Raw genomic sequence first — 16,462 nt, forward strand, 5'->3', positions numbered from 1 at the left:
TTTCTTTGTGTTTGGTTCTCCGCCGTGGCTGTCCGTTTGTGTGCGCCTGCTTTTGCGATCGTGCGTGTTTCTCGACGGACCGTGTCTCTACTTTGTGCCGGTAGTTTTTCCACGCGATCGAGATGCCTGGAGACTCTCGTCTGAAACCATCGACGCAACGAGCTTTTGGAAGCCGTAAAAAACGGGCTTGGAACAAGAAGGCGCCGGCTACAAGTGCACCGTCGGCAGCGGAGTTGGAGTCGCGGCCGGACCCTTTGGACCTGCCGGGAACTTCAACTGACGACACCGTGGGACCAAGTTCGACTAGCGAAACACTTCGGGTTGATGCCGCGTACAGTCGAACCTCGATATAACGAACATGGATATAACGAATTATTGGCTATGTCGAACTCCAGCCAGAAAGTATAAAGAATTACATGTATTTTGACATTTTTATAGCGAACGAATTCGAGCGCGCAATGGATATACCGAATTTCCCGGGCCGGAATACGAGCGCTCCGGGAGCACAAGTTCGGCTTCTCCGCAGCACAGCGGCAGTTCGCAAGGGCCCTCGTTTACATCCGATGCGCCTGTAGCGCCTACACGGTGTAGCGGCGTATACGGCAAACGGCGTTTTTTTTTTACGGCTTCCGAGATCGGCATCGGACACGACCGTTTTTACTGTTGATTTTACAGATTTTACTAAATCTGATGCGCCTGACGCGCCAGTAGAGTGGAGCGGCCTTGACGATTGACGGCGTGGACGCGTCAGTTTGCACGCCGCCATTCCGAGCTAGCGGTTGCTTTGTTGGTCGTGTGTGGTGTTTCCCCCGTTTGCACGTTTTTGTGGTGCTTGGCGGTGTTGCGCGCCGTCACCATGGCGCAAGACGCGAAGAAACGGACTGCCTTGACGTATGCCACGAAAATGGAAATTATTCGGCGTGTCGAAAGAGGTGAAAAGAAGTCGGCCGTTGCCGAAGCTTTCAAAATACCACGCAGCACGTTAAGCACGGTCCTGAAGCAGAAGAAGGAAATTGTGGAGCAAGACGGCGGGAAGCATGCAAACGCACGGCGTATTCGACCCGCTGCCTTCGAACACGTCGAAGAATGTCTGCACAAATGGTTCGTCGACATAAGGGCTAGGAATATTCCTGTGTCGGGGCCAATGCTGCAGCAAAAGGCGAGAGACTTCGCATTCATCCTCGATGCCAAAGATTTTAGTGCCAGTGCGGGGTGGCTACAACGATTTAAGAATCGGTACGACATCGTCGGAAAGGCTGTCATGGGCGAAAGCGAGTCGGCGAACGCCGCAGCGATGGACAAGTGGCTGAAAGAAGAGTGGCCTCAAATTCATGCCAAATATCAACCAAAAGACATTTTTAACGCGGACGAAACGGGCCTCTTCTGGCAGATGCTGCCGCGGCAAACTCTGGACACCCGCGGGCAGAAATGTCACGGCGGCAAGCAAAACAAAGCCCGGATCACGGTCCTGCTTGCCGCGAACATGGATGGTTCGATGAAGCTTCGTCCATTTGTGATCGGCAAGTTCAAGACGCCGAACTGCATGAGGCGCTGCCGCGACCTCCCAGTCACCTATGCTTCGAACCGAAAGTCATGGATGACGCGTGAGCTGTTTGGAAAATGGTTGAGGGACTGGGATACGGAGCTTGGGGATCAGGGCAGGAAAGTGTGTCTCCTCGTCGACAACTGCTCGGCACACTCTGCAGATGTTCCATTGAGCAACATCGAGCTCAAGTTCCTGCCGCCCAACACCACCTCCAAGCTCCAGCCTCTAGACCAAGGGATCATCCGTGCCTTCAAAGCGATATACAAGCGAAGGCTCATCGAGCGGCTGCTCATTCGTCTTCGAATGAACGAAGACCTGAAAATTGACTTGTTGGGCGCCATACAGATGCTTAAGGACGCTTGGGAGAGCGTGAAGAAAGAGACGATCGCCAACTGCTTTCGGCACGCTGGCCTCACCGTTGGCGCAGAGGCAATTGAAGAGCCCACTGAAGATGTTGAGGGCTCTGAAGAGGTTCTCGAGCTCGACGAAATGTGGAGCGATTTTTCGCGGTTGGTGGGCGACGCATCGGACACGCTGACACTGGACGACTTTGTTGGCGACGACGACGCGTCCGATGCGGTTGCCGAACTGACTGACGTGGAAATCGCTGCGGAGGTGACACGCCAGCAACCGGGAATTGAAGCCGCAGAAGTTGAAGCTGACGTCTCCGCAAACATTCCGCCGCCAACTTCTAGCGAGGCTGTGGCTGGTTTGGCTCTGGCGCGGCGCTATTGCAGCACGATGGAGGGCACCGGGCTCAAGTTTGTGGAATGCCTCGACATGGTAGAACAAAACATTATACGGCACGCCATCAACCAAAAGAAACAAGCTACGCTGCACAGGTTCTTTTCGCCCCAATAAATGTATTTTTGTTCAAGTAAGTGTCTTGTCAATTCCTGTCTTGCTGCCGACCCATTCACGCCAGGGTTGGGCGATTTTTCGGTGCTGTTTTGTATAGCGAATTCCGGCTATAGCGAACTGTTTTGCAAATTTTGCGGAGTTCGTTATAACGAGGTTCGACTGTACTACTCAACGGCGGAGCAGGCGCAGCGAGTTGAGAGATCGGCGCAAACGAAGACCGTTCTGTCTGGAAAGTCGGCTACCCAGCGCAAGTTCGACCTTCTTGGAGTAAGCGCGGAGTGCCAGACCGGTGACGCCGGGACCGATTTTTTGCTCGTCGATATGAAAGTTTTGAATAACTTTTTTGCACAAGCGAAGTGCGACAAATGCGACGCAAAAAGTCTCAGCGTGAGGAAGGCAACGGACAAGGAGTACGGCCTTGCGGTAAAGCTTATTTTTTCTTGCAGCAGTTGTGATTTCGAGAAGAAGCAATTTTCTTCTCCGAGAGTGAGCGGAACTGCCACCATCACTCCCTTCGAAGTCAACATGAGGGCCATGAAGGGGATACAGATGATAGGCAAAGGTGTTACTGCCCTTTCGGACTTTTGTGCGTGTATGAACCTTTCGCACCGAGGCTTGCACCACAAGACGTTTCAGGGACACCTAAAAAGTTTAGTGAAAGCCTGCGAAAACACAGCGACTGAAAGTGAAGCTGCTAGTGTGGCAGTAATAAAAGAGCTGTATACAGACTTCCTGAACCCCATAGGGAACATCGATGTTGTGTTCGACGGCTCATGGATGACGCGAGGTCGGAGCTCACACATAGGTGTGGGCTGCATCATTGAGCTCTACACTGGCCTTGTAATTGACCATGTTGTTTACTCAAACTTTTGTCTCGGCTGTGCCCTGGGACCACAGCCGCAAGACGAAGGGTACACCGACTGGCTGGCAACCCACGAGTGCCAACGAAACATCGAATGCAACTCTGGCCGCATGGAAGTAGAGGCTGCGCTGACCATGTTTCAGAGGTCCTGGGCCAAGCATGGTCTGCGCTACACGACTGTGCTCTCTGATGGAGACAGCCGCACTTTTCATGCCTTGTCCGAAGCCGAGGTGTACGGCTTTATCCAAATAGACAAAAAGGACTGCATCAACCATGTCCACAAGCGAATGGGTGCAGCTTTACGGAACCTTGTGGACAAAAAGAAGGCTCAGGGTGAGTCTCTTGGGGGTAGAGGAAAGCTCACACAAGAGAAGATCAAGAAGATCGCGAATTACTACGGATATGCCCTGAGGAGCAATATCAATGACGTGCCAGCTATGAAGAGGGCAGTCGAAGCTACACTGCTGCACATGACATCGACAGATGATGCACCAAAGCACTCAAAGTGCCCCGAGGGTGCTAGCTCTTGGTGCAAGTACAATAGAGCCTTGGCCAATGGGGAGAGTCCACCTTCACACAAGAATGCCCTGCCGGCTTGTGTTGGGGCTGCTCTGGAGCCAGTCTTTGCGAGGCTCAGTGATGAGAGCCTGCTGGCACGGTGCTGTGAAGGGAAGACCCAGAACGCGAGTGAGAGTCTTCATTTGGTCATCTGGACCCAAACTTCAAAGAATGGGAACGCTTCGCTGGAAAGTGTGAAGCGAGCTGCCGCTGAGGCTGTTGCCATCTACAACCAAGGAAGAAGGGCAACCAACGAGTCCATTGCTGCAAGTTTGGGCTATATTGCTGGGGATTGCCTTGTTCGACGAAGCCTAGAAAAAGACTCTCTGCGTTTACGCAAGGCAAATGCAACTCATCTGAAGAGCACCAACACAAAAAAGACTCTTGCAAGGAGACACAAAACGGGTGCAACTGAAGATTACAGTCCTGGACTACTTTGAAGGTATTCTCTCAAGCATAGCAACCTATTACCCAGGGTAACATGCTGCCTAACATCTAGAAGGTTCTTCCTAAAGACTGAAAAGACATGAGCAGCCAGTCGCTTGAGCCTCATACCCCATGGCTTTTCCAGAACCCCCCAGCCGCTTGTCATGGTGGGGTTTTGATCATGCTTTGCACATTGGAAAATTTTTTTAGATATGATTCCTTGGGTGGAACAAGACACTTTCTGTTTTGTTTTGAAGGGAAACAGATGGGGAACATGTGAATAAAATTTATGGTTAAAGGTTCCTTTTAGAAATTTATACAGTGCGTGTCAATCTTCAAACGCGATTTTCTCAGCTTCACATTTTTTGCCAACTTGACCAGCCTTACGGATCTTTTCATTATGTTTTTGTAAGGTAATTTTGATAAATTTTATACCGTTGAATTCGTAAGAAATAGGACTGTGGAGCTATGCTATTTTTTTGTGGCTAAGATGAACATATGAAATTTTGTGAACAATAATGTGAGCTAATTGCATTTCAAGATTACACAATGTCAATACAATTGAAAGTTCTTATATGATGATATATCTCAGTGACAATATAAATAGCATAGCTCCACATGGCAGGTCTTTGGCTACAGCTGCATCTTAAACAGAACCTAAAAATACTGAGGGAAAGTGTCTTAATGACCCGTAAGAAATTACCTAATTAGATTTCACTTATGCTCTCACAATTTGATAACTAATTGAAGTACATGAAAACTAATTATATTTTTGAAAACAGGAGGAAGAAATACATATACACACCCAATTTCATTACAATATCTCCAATAATAAAACTTTTCGTTTCGAGACCAGTGTCTCCCCTTAATACCCTGTTGTGTCTAACTTTATAAGACTGGTATTTCAGGAACAGCTAGCAAATGTGGCCTTACAATCGAGCGTCATTATAATGATCATGCGTGACATGAAAATATCTGTTATATTTGATATTCGTTACATGCTGATGTCAACAATAAACATACTACAATTCTGAGTTTGTTATATCGTTGTTCATTACATTAAAGTTAAGCTCTATAAGGTGTTTTTATGGCTTCAAGTGGAAGCTGTTAGGTAGTTGGCTTTTCTCATGGATCTCATGTGCCGTAGTACTTTCGACTGCAACTGTACATAGTGTTTGTTGCCATCCTATACTTTGTTCATACATCAGGTGGAATGCATGGAAGCTAGCAAGCTTTTTGCTGTAGATGCATTCGCACCAAGAAATAATTAAATGATTTTACCACCCGTAATGTGATTTCCTTTTTTTTTTTTTTTCATCCGTTTTTAGACTGAGTAATAAATGAAGATGCTTTGTGCCTTAGAAATAAACAAACCCCCATTATATATACGGGGTTCAATAGGTTGTTCTGAATCGCTTAGCATCTTTTTGTTTTCGTACTGTGACCTCTACGATTAGCTCCGGTAGTGCGCAGCCGTAGGCACTCGTGGAGGCCATGTTTACGGCAATGAAATCGAAGCGCGAGACACCCTTACTTGCACATTTTGCTGACCAAACTTATTGCATAGCTTTCACAGCGTTGCACCTGAAGTATGAAACAGTATATGCATCATCTCTGACAGGGCTAGATTATGTTCTGTCCCCTGAAAATTGGTTTTAAGCTTGACATCCTCTCTAGCACTGTCATTGCACCGCGAAAGTTTGGCCCGTGGCACTGCTTGAAATTTGGCTGGATGCCCTTGCAGGCACTTGGCATGGCAGAGGAAGAGTTGGACGTCCAGGCTGCGCACACGGCCCGTGCCGAAGCGGCTGCCGAGCTGGCCGAGTTCGACGAGTCAATCCCGTTGGACACTGACAGCAGGGACGAGGACAAGTCCCAGGCAGAGGAAGAGCTGGACAAGCTCATGGATCAGGCGAGTGTGGCGCTGATTCTTACGCAGCTTTTGTCGCGGTTGCACAGTGGTGAAGCTGTCGCGTGGCAGCAAGGCCGGCATGCATCGGCGTTGTCAATACAGTTGAACACCTTTATAAGGGACACGCACCGGGGAGCAGTCCTTGTCCCTTACATGAGGGGGCCTCCAAAAGCAGTGTACCGTGCTCTCATTTTGCGATTAACCCCGATTTCGATGTAGGCATACTCGTGTCACTTATACCCAGCTCTCTGTTATATCAGTGCCTCTTATAAATCGGTTCAACTCTATTGTCACGTTCTAGAAAGATGGCCAGTCTTTATTTTTGGATAAAATCAAGGTCCAGGCCCTATATTGTCTACTCAAAAAGACCAGGTTCTGTTGCATGCACTGGAGCAGCTTTGTCAGCTTCTTCCTCAATCACCAGTGCTCGTTGCAGCAGGAGAAATTAGTGCGTGGCAATATCAAGTGCAATATAAACGCAATGTGTGTCGAAGCCTCAATTTGCTTTGAAATGCACTGATCGGCGATTCCAGGAGTTACCTAGCGTGCATCTCATTAGAACAAAAAACAGCTTACGTACATACTTTTTTCTTGTTAATAGTTTTTTGCACTTTCTCTACCTAGCATTGAGTTAACCTACTCCATTGTGGTCAGCTCAGAGTTCACACCGCTGAGGCATGGAAGCCACCGCCACGGTGCTTCAGCACACCCAGTGAAAATATAGTTACTGAGAACAGCCAGTCGCTACTGTGCTTGAATGAAGCAGCCGTTGACACGATTTCGACAGATTTGCCTGCTTGGCCTCATTGGTAGGGCATCTGCAAGTCATACCTACGAGGCATATGCAGAGAAAGGTGGATGCAGGAAAAAGATGAACAAAACCTCGTGTATTCATCCTTTCTCTGTCCACATGCGTTTCTCTGCATTTGCTTTGCAGATGTAACACAACATCCTCTCGTACAAAAGGAATGGTTCTTAACAGTGTCTGTGGGTCCCGATTTTCTTTTACAACAGCTTTCGCCTGTGGAGAGGTATGCCATGCAGTTCCTCGAGTCACTTCAAGAACCGCTGACACTCGAACAGTTGAAGCAAGCAGAGGTGAGTGGACATGGCTGGCTAGCTTTGAATGCGAAGCAAATTTTTTGGGAATAATGCCTGTACAAAATGCCTACGGGCTGATTGGAAAATATCCTATTTCAAGTAAAGCTGCTGCGGGGGTTAGTTGGTATGACTTCGCGACTGTTCCCGCTGCCATGAACTTGATGGAAGGACAGTTGAAAAAAAGAAGACAACACAAAGGGTGACACGCAAAGGGTGACACAGGGTGACGCGCATCACCCTGTGTGTCTTTTTTTTTGTCACTTGTCCTTTCGTCAAGTTCCTGACAGCGCATGAACAGTCGTGAGTGGAATCCTATTTCACGTCCTATATACAGTAGAACCCCGCTGTTACGTTCCTCACTGCTGCGTTTTCCCGGCTGTTACGTCGTTTTCCGCCGGTCCCGGCATAGCTCCCATAGGATACAATATATTGGGAACCCCGCTGTTACGTCGTAACTATCGGACCGTTCCCGTATGATACGTCGCGAAGTGCGCCCGGAGCCGACCGAGTGACTACCAAAGAGAGCGGCCATGGTGCATTTTCACGCAGCTTGGCCTCGTTTGACCGTAATATTAGCCGCATGAGAGGCGCAAGCAACAGAATCTTTCAATTGATGCAAACAAAAGCATGGCCTTCGAGATTAAAATTGCAAAGATGGCGTCTATAACGTAACTGCTCGCAAAAGCAAGGCCTTCGAGATTGGCATTTACTATTGACAAAAGCATAGCCTCTGAGATTTGCATTGCACAAACATGGCGTGTATGACGTACTTGCTTGCGAAAGCAAGGCCTTCGAGATTGGCATTCACTTCTGCCATCGCGTTGGCGTAGACTCATCATCGTTATTTGTCGGAGAACGGGAAGAGTTCGAGCTGGTTGGAGCTCGCATGGTCGTGCGTGCGGTTCGCGGTCGGACTCGCCGCGCCGGTCGTGATTGCGTGTGCTTAGTTCTTTCATGCCTACAGCTGTTGGTGTTAAAAAAATCACATACGTTGATTACATTTCTGTGGATAAGGCCGTCCTAAGCTCCGCGTTTCTATCCATCGACTAGATCGCGGCTGAGCGCGCCAATTTTCGTGCTGCTCGTAAGAATTGAAATAAAATTCTGTACCACTAAATATTTTGCCGTTTTTCCTGTTTTTCGGCTCTTACGTTTCCCGTCTCTTACGTTTATTTCCTACGGTCCCTTCAAAAACGTATCAGCGGGTTCTACTGTATAACAGAACCTCATTAATACGTACCTGCGGCGAATGCAGCGTAATCACTAGTATGCAGTGATCACCAAGTACGAATTCACAACTCCTGACATGCACCGCCAACAGAGAAATAAATGCAATGCCACAGCAAATATTACCTAAAGTGCCAACAACAAAGCCTTTTCTTTCTTTCGTCTCACTTTGTGCTGTTTTTGTGGGGTTGAGGGTTTTGTTGATGTTGTGGGTCATTTTCTAGGGGACGTACAGTACAACTACCTCTAATATGACTGGTTTCGAAGTTGAATTCTGCACCTCTATTCATCTCTCAGTAAATGGCACTCGTGTTAAGGGGAGACACTGGTCTCGAAACGAAAAGTTTTATTATTGGAGATATTTAGGGGTGTGCGAATATTCGAAATTTCGAATATTTTTCGAATAGTGTTTGCTATTCGATTCGATTCGCACTGGAATTTTACTATTCGAACTATTCGAACTTCCCAAAAACAAGTACAGTCAAAGTCAGTTTGAAAGTGACCCCTTCAGATCTTCAATATGCTTCACCTCATTACACTCTCGTATTGCGGCAAAGCTGCCTTTCAAGCTCCGTTACGGTCGAACTCTGCCAGGACACAGTCAACGGCCGATTGGAAGTGGTCCCTAGATTTTTAATATGCTTCACCTCATCATACCCCGGTATTGCGGCAAAGCTGCCTTTCAAGCTCCGTTACGGTCGAACTTTGTTAAGACACAGTCAACGGCCAATTGGAAGTGGTCCCTATATTTTCAGTATGCTTCACCTCATCACACCCCGGTATTGCGGCAAAGCTGCCTTTTAAGCTCCGTTACGGTCGAACTTTGTCTAGACACAGTCAACGGCCGATTGAAAGTGGTCCCTAGATTTTCAATATGCTTCACCTCATCACACCCCGGTATTGCGGCAAAGCTGCCTTTCAAGCTCCGTTACTGTCGCAAATGTACTAACTCAAGAAAACGCTGGTTCCAACATGGAGATGAAAGATATGGCAGAAGGGGGGCTCGATCAATGCTGTTTTGGACCTGAAATTTGGGCAGGAAGTCCGAAAAATCGGAAGTCGAAACTTTTTAGCATCCGAAATTTCAGATGTTCTTGTATATCGATGTCTACGAGGCAGATTTGGAACTCCGGACTTGAAGGGAACACACCCTTGTCCGCCACGTCAGTTGGGCTTCCACAGAAGTTGAAAGAGGAGGAGAGGCTGAGGAAATGGCATCTTTGCCTATCATGTGTAAGGTGTTGTTGGCAACACTTTGGTCGCACCAAATCATGTACATAAATAGAATTCGGCCTCTACATTGCCTCATTCTTGATGAGACAACTATGAAACACCACGCCGCCAGTGCTTCATCAACCTAGCGAAAGAAACACTTTCATGTTGCTATCTCATAAGAATATGCTTAGGAATCCTCTCCAACTTTTTCCTCCGCATTTTCACTTCGAATTATTCGAAAATTGTTTGAGAAATATTCGAAAATTATTCGAAATTATTCGATTCGATTCGCACTCAATCTTTATTATTCGAATTCGCTTCGCACCCAAAATTTTGCTATTCGCACAGCTCTAGAGATATTGTAATGAAATTGGGTGTGTATATGTATTTCTTCCTCCTGTTTTCAAAAATATAATTAGTTTTCATGTACTTCAATTAGTTATCAGATTGTGAGAGCATAAGTGAAATCTAATTAGGTAATTTCTTACGGGTCATTAAGACACTTTCCCTCAGTATTTTTAGGTTCTGTTTAAGATGCAGCTGTAGCCAAAGACCTGCCATGTGGAGCTATGCTATTTATATTGTCACTGAGATATATCATCATATAAGAACTTTCAATTGTATTGACATTGTGTAATCTTGAAATGCAATTAGCTCACATTATTGTTCACAAAATTTCATATGTTCATCTTAGCCACAAAAAAATAGCATAGCTCCACAGTCCTATTTCTTACGAATTCAACGGTATAAAATTTATCAAAATTACCTTACAAAAACATAATGAAAAGATCCGTAAGGCTGGTCAAGTTGGCAAAAAATGTGAAGCTGAGAAAATCGCGTTTGAAGATTGACACGCACTGTATAAATTTCTAAAAGGAACCTTTAACCATAAATTTTATTCACATGTTCCCCATCTGTTTCCCTTCAAAACAAAACAGAAAGTGTCTTGTTCCACCCAAGGAATCATATCTAAAAAAATTTTCCAATGTGCAAAGCATGATCAAAACCCCACCATGACAAGCGGCTGGGGGGTTCTGGAAAAGCCATGGGGTATGAGGCTCAAGCGACTGGCTGCTCATGTCTTTTCAGTCTTTAGGAAGAACCTTCTAGATGTTAGGCAGCATGTTACCCTGGGTAATAGGTTGCTATGCTTGAGAGAATACCTTCAAAGTAGTCCAGGACTGTAATCTTCAGTTGCACCCGTTTTGTGTCTCCTTGCAAGAGTCTTTTTTGTGTTGGTGCTCTTCAGATGAGTTGCATTTGCCTTGCGTAAACGCAGAGAGTCTTTTTCTAGGCTGTGGTCCCAGGGCACAGCCGAGACAAAAGTTTGAGTAAACAACATGGTCAATTACAAGGCCAGTGTAGAGCTCAATGATGCAGCCCACACCTATGTGTGAGCTCCGACCTCGCGTCATCCATGAGCCGTCGAACACAACATCGATGTTCCCTATGGGGTTCAGGAAGTCTGTATACAGCTCTTTTATTACTGCCACACTAGCAGCTTCACTTTCAGTCGCTGTGTTTTCGCAGGCTTTCACTAAACTTTTTAGGTGTCCCTGAAACGTCTTGTGGTGCAAGCCTCGGTGCGAAAGGTTCATACACGCACAAAAGTCCGAAAGGGCAGTAACACCTTTGCCTATCATCTGTATCCCCTTCATGGCCCTCATGTTGACTTCGAAGGGAGTGATGGTGGCAGTTCCGCTCACTCTCGGAGAAGAAAATTGCTTCTTCTCGAAATCACAACTGCTGCAAGAAAAAATAAGCTTTACCGCAAGGCCGTACTCCTTGTCCGTTGCCTTCCTCACGCTGAGACTTTTTGCGTCGCATTTGTCGCACTTCGCTTGTGCAAAAAAGTTATTCAAAACTTTCATATCGACGAGCAAAAAATCGGTCCCGGCGTCACCGGTCTGGCACTCCGCGCTTACTCCAAGAAGGTCGAACTTGCGCTGGGTAGCCGACTTTCCAGACAGAACGGTCTTCGTTTGCGCCGATCTCTCAACTCGCTGCGCCTGCTCCGCCGTTGAGTAGTACGCGGCATCAACCCGAAGTGTTTCGCTAGTCGAACTTGGTCCCACGGTGTCGTCAGTTGAAGTTCCCGGCAGGTCCAAAGGGTCCGGCCGCGACTCCAACTCCGCTGCCGACGGTGCACTTGTAGCCGGCGCCTTCTTGTTCCAAGCCCGTTTTTTACGGCTTCCAAAAGCTCGTTGCGTCGATGGTTTCAGACGAGAGTCTCCAGGCATCTCGATCGCGTGGAAAAACTACCGGCACAAAGTAGAGACACGGTCCGTCGAGAAACACGCACGATCGCAAAAGCAGGCGCACACAAACGGACAGCCACGGCGGAGAACCAAACACAAAGAAAAAAAAAATGACGTGTCGGTCGCGCCAGCCACTGGGAGACTCGGAAAGGCGCGCTTGAAAAGCGCGCCGCGTGAGAGCCAATCAGTGGCCTGGAAACGACTTTCAGAAAACCCGCGACGGCGGCCGTTCTGCTTGAGCGACGCCATTTTGAGATGGCGCAAAATGTGCACAAAGAAAACAGCTTCAAATCTAGCCCAAGATGGCGGCGCTCGGCCCGCTGCAACGCTCATGGCGCGCGCGGGAAGTTCGAACAAATTTCGTCCTTTTGGGGACATTTTAGTGCTGCCGGGGTGCTTTGAAAGCCGATTTTATCGCGTTTCCCGACCGAATTTAGCGTTAGCAATTTGAGAGTAGGTGCTCAGAAGTACAAACGCCTCGAAAATAAGCTTTGCGAAAAATCGATTTTTTGACCATTTTTGACCGTTCCAAGACCCGCGTCTCCCCTTAAACAGCATATTTTTCCTGCCCCTTCAGGTTTTGTTTAATGAGAGTCTACTGTAGTCTCGTAGGAAATATCCAGTCGCATTGCTGAGTCATCTGATGCATGGTTGAATGTCGTGATGTCCACATATTGCAGGAGGAGATCGAGGCTCAGAAGAAGGACTGGGAGCTGGGCCGCCTCAAGGCCATCAAAGAGGAGGAAGAGCGGCGCGCTGGCTACCGAGACGACGAGGAGGCTCCTGCCCTGGTGTACTCGCGCGAGGATGCCTACACGCAGGTGCCTAAGAGTGGTCGCGAGCGCAGATCTTCACGTGGTGGTAGTGGTGGTGTCGCTGGGGCCAAAAGTGGGGCAGCGGCTGCACGCCAGGTGAACGGCACGGCAGCTGTGCCCAAGCGCACCAGTAAGCGGCGGGCAGCGGCCGCGGCCGGTGTCTCTTCCACAACTGATAAGGTTCTGCAGCAGCAGGAGGAAGTGGTCGTGCCCCACAAGAAAAAGCGAGCTGTGTCTCCCGTGCACAATCACCGTCATCACCAGCTGTTGCCGCCGGCACAGCCGGAGACGACGCACCAACGCACCCGACACAAACTGGGCGCGGCCCCTTGCAAACCGTTGCATTCTTCTGCAGCAGAAGAGGAGGTACGGCCGCAGGTAGCCAATAAGCACCCTCCGGAGCATAAGAACCAGGTCACCAAAAAGATCAAGGTTGCCGATAAACTCCACTCACCATCCGTCAGACATCAGCATCCCACTGCCGATAAGGCAAAGGTAACGGATAGAGGTGGGGCCACTGTCAAGCCCCTAACCGTTTCATCTGCCGACAAGGCAAGGGTTGCTGATAGGAACATCAGGCCTCCTCCATCTGCCGATAGGGTGCAGGTTGCTGACAAAGACGCCTTCGTTGTCAAACTACATCCTCCTCCAGCCACGGATAGAATTAAAACGGACAGAAATGCGTCTGCCATCAAACTGCCGCCTCATTCCACTTCACAGAAGGTTGTGCTTGGGGAGAAGGACCTGTCTGTGGAGCGTACACTGCCGGTCATGAAGGTTTTGTCGGCAGGTCCTGCAGAGAAACCTAAGGCCCCGGCAGAGGCGGTGTCCCGACCTGCTAGTAAGACGCAGATGCTAGAAAAGGCGCTGCGTATGGGCAGCAAGGGCACGGCGCCCACCACGAAAGTCCCGGTTCCTGAGCCTGTTGGCAATCACGTTAGTGACGCCCCCATCGCGGAGAAGCCCGCGTCCAACAGTCCGAGTAGGACCAAAGTGCACCCGCCAAATTCCTCCGGTGGCTCACCTACGGTGCTGAAACCGTTCTCGAATCCTAATCTGGTGATTCGAACGAGAAGAGCACGTGCGGCCGAGACCAATCCCGAAGCTGCCATGCCCAAGGCTGTGAAAACTGAGCCAAAGCAGATGCCACCAAAGCAGCCAGTTCCAGATTCCGAGTCAGCCTTGAAGGTCAAAGTTGAAGAGCCAGAAGGAGTGGCAGAGGAACAAACTGTCTTTGAGGAGGTTGTCACAGAGGCTGTGCTTGACGAACAGCAGGAAGTTGTTGAGGAGACGATCGAAGAAATCTGTAGTAGATGAGAGCGTTGAGGAAATGTCTGTCGATGTCGTTGAGGAGACTGCCGTCGAACAGAATGTCGAGAGTTTGGCAGTGGAGGAGGTGGCAGCGGAAGAGGGTGTTGAGATGGCTGCTGAAGGCGGCGTTGAAGGAGGTGGCTGTAGGGCAGGTCGTACTGGCTGGAGGTGAGGGGGAGATGGCCCACACCTGAGGAGTACAGTTTAGAGGAAGAGCAGGTATACGAATTTGTGCTGGATCCGGAGCTTTGCGAGGAGATAGGTCCTGACCTTCTGGCCGAATTTGTGTCCAAACTGACACCTGAGCTGTTCTCGCGGCTAGCGGCGGGCGAGACTGATGCCGACAGTGGGGAGGGGGCAGATATGAGAGCTCTAGAAATCTGTGTTGAGAAGGCAGAAGAAGAGAAAGATGTATTACCGAGTCTAGTTGAAGTTCAGGAGGTGGAAGAAGAGAATGCCGTGGAGGTACCTCTGGAGGGGGATGAAAATTTCGTGGATGTGGATGTCCCCATCGAGGAAGAACATGCCGAAGTCGTTATAGACGATCGGGAGCCGGAGGTTGCGGATATTGAGCTCGACTTGGATCCCCTGGTCGTACCAGTGGTGGGCGAGGTAATCATGGATAGCCTGGGTCCAGACTTGGTCCCGCCGCCCGCCGAGACGACAATTGTAATAGAATCCACCGCTGACGATGACGACGAGGTGGTGCCCCGACATAAAACGAGGGGGAGCAGTGGTCGCTCTCGGCGGCGGCACCGGCATTCGAGAAGCTCGAGGCGTAGCAGGGAGTGAACAACTAGTGCGAGAAAAGAAAATATCGTCGATGTCCCTGAAGACTCTTTATCAAGGAGCATTTGTTGTTGATTCTTCTTCCGTGTATGTAGGTAAAAAAGAAGATGGAAGATTATCTTGGGGTCGGGGAAGGGTTGTTCAAAGAGGAAGGGTTGGGGTGCATCACGCAATGACTCTGTAAAGTTTTTCATTAGCTCATTCTTTTATTGTTTGTTCCTTCTGTGAAAGGACTTGTAAATAGTGCGAGTGTGTGCGTGTTCCACGTGTGGAGGACAGTGTGTTCAATCTCTGCGGCACGTGTGACCGAGCTGTGGTTAAAAAGTGTGAAGGACTCTGTAATACTTAGGATCTTTTACAAAAAATAATTTGGAGGAGAAAAGTGTGGCAGCAACAGCGGACGCCTTTTTGCAAATGGGGAGAGCAAGCTGGGTCTGCGGAGTCAACGTGGCTTGCGCCGGGGTTGGGTGGCTTAGAAGGTGGGTGTGTACTGGGGAAAACAGATTGATATAGTGGGGGGTGGGAGGGTTGAAAAGAAACTTAAAAGGGCGGCATAAATTTGTGTGCTCTCGCTGCTTACTCTCTGCTCCTAGCTCGTTCTCTCTCCAGCCTGTCGCGCCACTAGGTATTTTCATTTTAGTTCAAACACTCCCCCCAATTGTACTTTTCGAATTGTGTAATTCTTACCATCCCAGTGTATGTCCCTCAAGTACCTGCCATCGCGACAGAATGAATTGGCGTGCATTCGGCGGCTGCGTGTACAGTACGGATTTTGTTTTTGCAGCCATCGCTGCGTGGCAACGGAAATGTGTTGTTGTTGTTGTTTACCCCCCTCCTTCCTGGTGTGTGCGCGCACCGACTGCTCTTGCTTGTTTCGTACGTGCAGCCTCTTTTGTGTGTCATCGAATCGTCGAAAGTGTTCGCCACGTTCACATTTTGCCCTTGACTTTTTTTACCCTCTCCCTGTTTCGGTATTTATGAGCAAAGGGCACACAATGTCACCACCACCACCTTTTTACGTTTTTTCTCTTCGCTTGTTTTCCCTCCCCCCTCCTTTTTTTTCCTTTTGTGGCCGAGCTGAGACGATGTGTTGCCGTGCAACGCAACATAAAGAGAAAAAAGAAAAAAAAAACTACTCGAGCGCAGAAGCATGTTGAATAAAAGTCAAGTGAAGCACACTTTCTCTTCGCCTCCGGTGTGTCTCAATTCTTGGGAGAGAAGGAGAGAGGTGTTGAGCACCCTTCTCAGGTTTTGGTGTCGCACTGTGCCACTCTTGCTCCTAAATGCAGCGTTTCTTTTGGTAGAGTTGGCCACCAGGTTTCTTTTTTTATATTTCTTTTTCTCCCCACCCCGTATCTATTGCAGCCATTATTTTCGATACCGCACGCTTCCGCTTTCCCACGCCCAAATAGCCTGTCATTCTAGCTATGCCGCGCGGCCTTTTTAATTTTCTTCATGTTTATTTGCAGTACACATTCGGCCTTAGCATTATTCCGACGACATTCTTGGTTCCGTCATTCTTTTCTTGGGCCAGCTCTTAATTTGGAGCAGGGATATTTTTTTTTTTGCTCTTTTTAATTA

General features: G+C 48.5%; 3 protein-coding genes across 3 annotated transcripts in view; all 3 read left to right on the plus strand.

Moving 5' to 3' along the window:
* LOC119389596 (helicase SRCAP) overlaps nt 1-14,890 on the plus strand; it is a 77,137-nt gene extending 62,247 nt beyond the window's left edge. The window contains 3 exon segments of the mRNA XM_049414487.1: nt 5,998-6,165; nt 7,180-7,263; nt 12,647-14,890. Coding sequence (XP_049270444.1) covers nt 5,998-6,165; nt 7,180-7,263; nt 12,647-14,098 — 1,704 coding nt within the window. The 3' untranslated portion in view covers nt 14,099-14,890.
* Nucleotides 665-2,423, plus strand: LOC119389597 (tigger transposable element-derived protein 6-like). The gene has a single exon (XM_037656942.2). It carries the CDS (start codon nt 857-859, stop codon nt 2,405-2,407), a length of 1,551 nt encoding a protein of 516 aa, XP_037512870.1. The 5' UTR covers nt 665-856; the 3' UTR covers nt 2,408-2,423.
* LOC119389249 (polyhomeotic-proximal chromatin protein) overlaps nt 14,112-16,462 on the plus strand; it is a 21,389-nt gene continuing 19,038 nt past the window's right edge. Inside the window, exons 1-2 of the mRNA XM_049415069.1 lie at nt 14,112-14,240; nt 14,291-14,794. Of these exons, the coding sequence (XP_049271026.1) occupies nt 14,112-14,240; nt 14,291-14,794 (633 nt within the window). The remainder of the gene's footprint in view (nt 14,241-14,290; nt 14,795-16,462) is intronic.

This window comes from Rhipicephalus sanguineus, chromosome 4, assembly GCF_013339695.2.
Source record: "Rhipicephalus sanguineus isolate Rsan-2018 chromosome 4, BIME_Rsan_1.4, whole genome shotgun sequence".
Taxonomy (NCBI): Eukaryota; Metazoa; Arthropoda; class Arachnida; order Ixodida; family Ixodidae; genus Rhipicephalus; species Rhipicephalus sanguineus.